Below are 1,116 nucleotides of genomic sequence, written 5' to 3' on the forward strand. Positions count from 1 at the left end.
TGGCATTTGCTAATATTGTGCCTTCTAAACTGCTTCAGTCTCTTGTTATGATTATGAGCTTTAATGTTGAAAACCTTTAAGTACATCACATTTGTCTCCAGATACACAGAAGTAAATAAAAACAGGCCTTTCAAACAAATGTTCGGACTCACCATTGTTGTATGGAGTTTCACAGAGAACCATGAACTCCACGATGGGATGGTCCATCTCCAGGACAGTGATGGCTTTGCCGTGCATGATGGTTAATGTGGGCCGCCGCCCGGCTTTGTCATAGGAGAGCCCCCCAGAGAAGATGACAAATGGTTCGCTGTTGTGAAGGAAGAATGACTTTAGGCAGTAAAACTTTTTGGTGACTTTTCAGTTTCATGAAATTATTAGAAAAGGAATAAGGATGCTTTCTCAGAGCAAAGAAAGTTAGATGACAGAGTTTAGTCTCAGAAACAAACATTATTCTAGGAAAAGGTTATTTTTCACCCTAATTCAGTCAGAATTATTCATGGATTTTTAGAAATTCAAATGTTAGAATTACAAACCTGCTCCTGGAGGTCTTGTACTCCACTTTAAGAATGGGTTTACACGACTCCTTTCTTCCATCTTTTTGTATCTTTCCTGTTAGAGAACACAAAGCGTTTTTAACATAGGTGGTAGAACTTTAAATATATTTACCACACCTTTGTACTTCATTTGTTAGAAGTAAAGAATAGAAGGATATTCTAATTATAGCTGTGGTGTAGAAGTAGAGCGGTTGACTGATCGGAACATCGCCGGTTCAATTCCCGCCCTTGCTCCTTGTAGTTACGGCTGGTGCCAGTGTTGGGCAGCGGAGTCGCCATCAGTGTGTGAATGTGTGTTTGTGTGGGTGAATGGGACGGTGAAGCTTTTTATCCCTTAACCCTTTAACTGCCTGCTCAACCAAATGGTGGGGAACATTTAGAAAATATAAAAATTTAATTAATTATTGATGATGTGTATTACTCATCAAGGTACGGAGGCCCTAAAGGGACATTAAAGAAAAGAAATTTGAGGTATAAAAACATTTTTTTTTTTCAAAAAACTGAAGCAAAAATATTTTTTTTCTGGTTACTAACTGGTGTGCACTAGATAGTAACCAGAAAA

The 1,116-nt window shown here is 38.2% G+C and overlaps 1 protein-coding gene and 1 long non-coding RNA gene across 16 annotated transcripts in view; one reads left to right on the forward strand and one right to left on the reverse strand.

Annotated features, from left to right (window-relative positions):
- The window catches only part of stxbp5l (syntaxin binding protein 5-like), a 179,085-nt gene that overhangs the window by 56,254 nt on the left and 121,715 nt on the right, over window positions 1-1,116 (reverse strand). For all 15 annotated transcript variants that reach the window (XM_024286619.2, XM_024286616.2, XM_024286613.2 and 12 more), the window contains exons 9-10: window positions 534-609; window positions 153-307 (exon numbers count right to left, since the gene is read on the reverse strand). In XM_024286619.2, the coding sequence (XP_024142387.1) occupies window positions 153-307; window positions 534-609 (231 nt within the window). The remainder of the gene's footprint in view (window positions 1-152; window positions 308-533; window positions 610-1,116) is intronic.
- LOC112155136 overlaps window positions 1-1,116 on the forward strand; it is a 36,598-nt gene that overhangs the window by 31,661 nt on the left and 3,821 nt on the right. The gene's annotated exons all lie outside the window — the stretch shown is intronic.

The sequence above is a fragment of the Oryzias melastigma genome, linkage group LG21 (genome assembly GCF_002922805.2).
Source record: "Oryzias melastigma strain HK-1 linkage group LG21, ASM292280v2, whole genome shotgun sequence".
NCBI classification, from domain to species: Eukaryota; Metazoa; Chordata; class Actinopteri; order Beloniformes; family Adrianichthyidae; genus Oryzias; species Oryzias melastigma.